General features: G+C 36.3%; 1 protein-coding gene across 1 annotated transcript; it reads left to right on the top strand.

Annotated features, from left to right (window-relative positions):
* The first annotated feature begins 201 nt into the window (after positions 1–201).
* LOC131436283 (mitochondrial import inner membrane translocase subunit Tim8) lies at positions 202–753 on the top strand. The gene is made up of 2 exons (XM_058604922.1): positions 202–422; positions 480–753. The coding sequence occupies exons 1-2, from the start codon at positions 330–332 to the stop codon at positions 651–653; spliced, it is 267 nt and encodes an 88-aa protein (XP_058460905.1). The 5' UTR covers positions 202–329; the 3' UTR covers positions 654–753.
* Positions 754–1745: the final 992 nt, after the last annotated feature.

Raw genomic sequence — 1745 nt, forward strand, 5'->3', positions numbered from 1 at the left:
TGAATTGCATTTGTTAAGTGTCGTCCCCCTCGCCAAGCTGACAGGGAAAATCGCTATACTGTGGACGAAAAGATATGGTTCCGATTTATTCGGTATGTTTTTTTTTCACATAATTTTTACCTGTTTTGATCGTGTCTGTTTTTATCAGTGTAGCTGTTGTCCAAAGATTATTTTTGTTGGCTTGGTAAACGATAAGTTTTGACAGTTTGATTACGCAACCGTCATTCACGCGTGCTGCTGAAATTGTTAGCATTTCCATTGCATCAGACGAATTTAGAACCATTAATTTTATATGACATAAATCTATCTGTGAATATACGTTACTCAGAATGGCAGACTTCGATACTTCCAAAAGTTCCGTGGATCCTGAGCTGCAGGACTTTCTTATGGCCGAAAAGCAGAAAGCTCAACTAAGTGCTCAGGTGAATTCGATCGTCAACAGTGTAATCGTGATAATGCAAATAGTATTTATTTACTAGATTCATGAGTTCAATGATATTTGCTGGGATAAATGTGTGGACAAGCCCGGAAGTAAGTTGGATAGCCGAACTGAATCCTGCTTGAATAACTGTGTGAACAGATTTATTGATACATCCCTCCTAATCGCAACCCGGTTCGCGCAGACACTTCAGAAAGGACAGTCGGGGATGTGAGATGATATGATTACTAGGGGTAATTTGCGCCAAATGATTCGCTGCTTTAGAGTATAGGTGTGTTAAATAAATAGTTAAAACAAACTGTAATTCATTAAAATTTGTTTTGTTATATTTAAGTTCATGGTCCGACCATTGTAGAAAGTCATATATCTAAACTTTTTCTTCACTATATTTTAAAGTGAGCTGCTTTCCGGAGTGGTACCGTTTATTAATATTTCTGTCCATATTCACCGTTTATTAATATTTCTGTCCATATTCACCATAATTTTACGTTTACGTTTCCGATCCGACTTCCGGTTTTGGAGATATTGGATGATATGAACCAAAAAAGTGGAAAAAATATGCACTCACTTTTTTTCAGAGATGGCTGAACCGATTTTTACAAACTAAAATTCAAATGAAAGGAATTATGGTCCCATAGCTTGCTATTGAATTTCTTTTGAATATGACTTCCGGTTCCGGAGTTATATGGTAATATGTGAAAATTTGATAAAAAGTTTACACTCAATTATCTCTGAAAGAGCTAAACCGATTTTCGCAAACTAAGATTCAAATGAAAAGTCTTATAATATCCAAAAAGTTTGTGGAACATTTTATTTGGATCCGACTTCCGGTTCCGGAACTAAAGCGTGATAAGTGGAAAATTACCAATTTTATTAGTATTTTCCCACGAACGATCGTTAAAAACAGGTACAAATCCCCTTAAAACTGTCTGATAAATTCTTCTAGTTTGCAGAGCTTATTAGTTTGTGGGCATGAAAACTTAATTCGGCACTACTGGTCCCCTCTTTTCCTGTTCCGAGAGCACCGAAAGTGGAGAAGAAAAACTCCTAAAACTAAATTCACTTCGATTTCTCTGCGATACTTGAACTGATTTTCACAAATCTTGATTTGAATTAAAGTTCATACTGTCTTTAAAGCTACTGTGAAATTTCATCTGGATCCGACTTCCGGTTCCGTAGTTACAGGGCGATGAGTGTCAAAGTTTTCAAATCGCCATATAGAGTGACAATATGTACAACATCGAAAGAAAAAGAAAACACAAAACGAACAAGGCGTGCTTTGTTCTATTTCGTACACGTTGTGTAG

The sequence above is a fragment of the Malaya genurostris genome, chromosome 3, assembly GCF_030247185.1.
Source record: "Malaya genurostris strain Urasoe2022 chromosome 3, Malgen_1.1, whole genome shotgun sequence".
NCBI classification, from domain to species: Eukaryota; Metazoa; Arthropoda; class Insecta; order Diptera; family Culicidae; genus Malaya; species Malaya genurostris.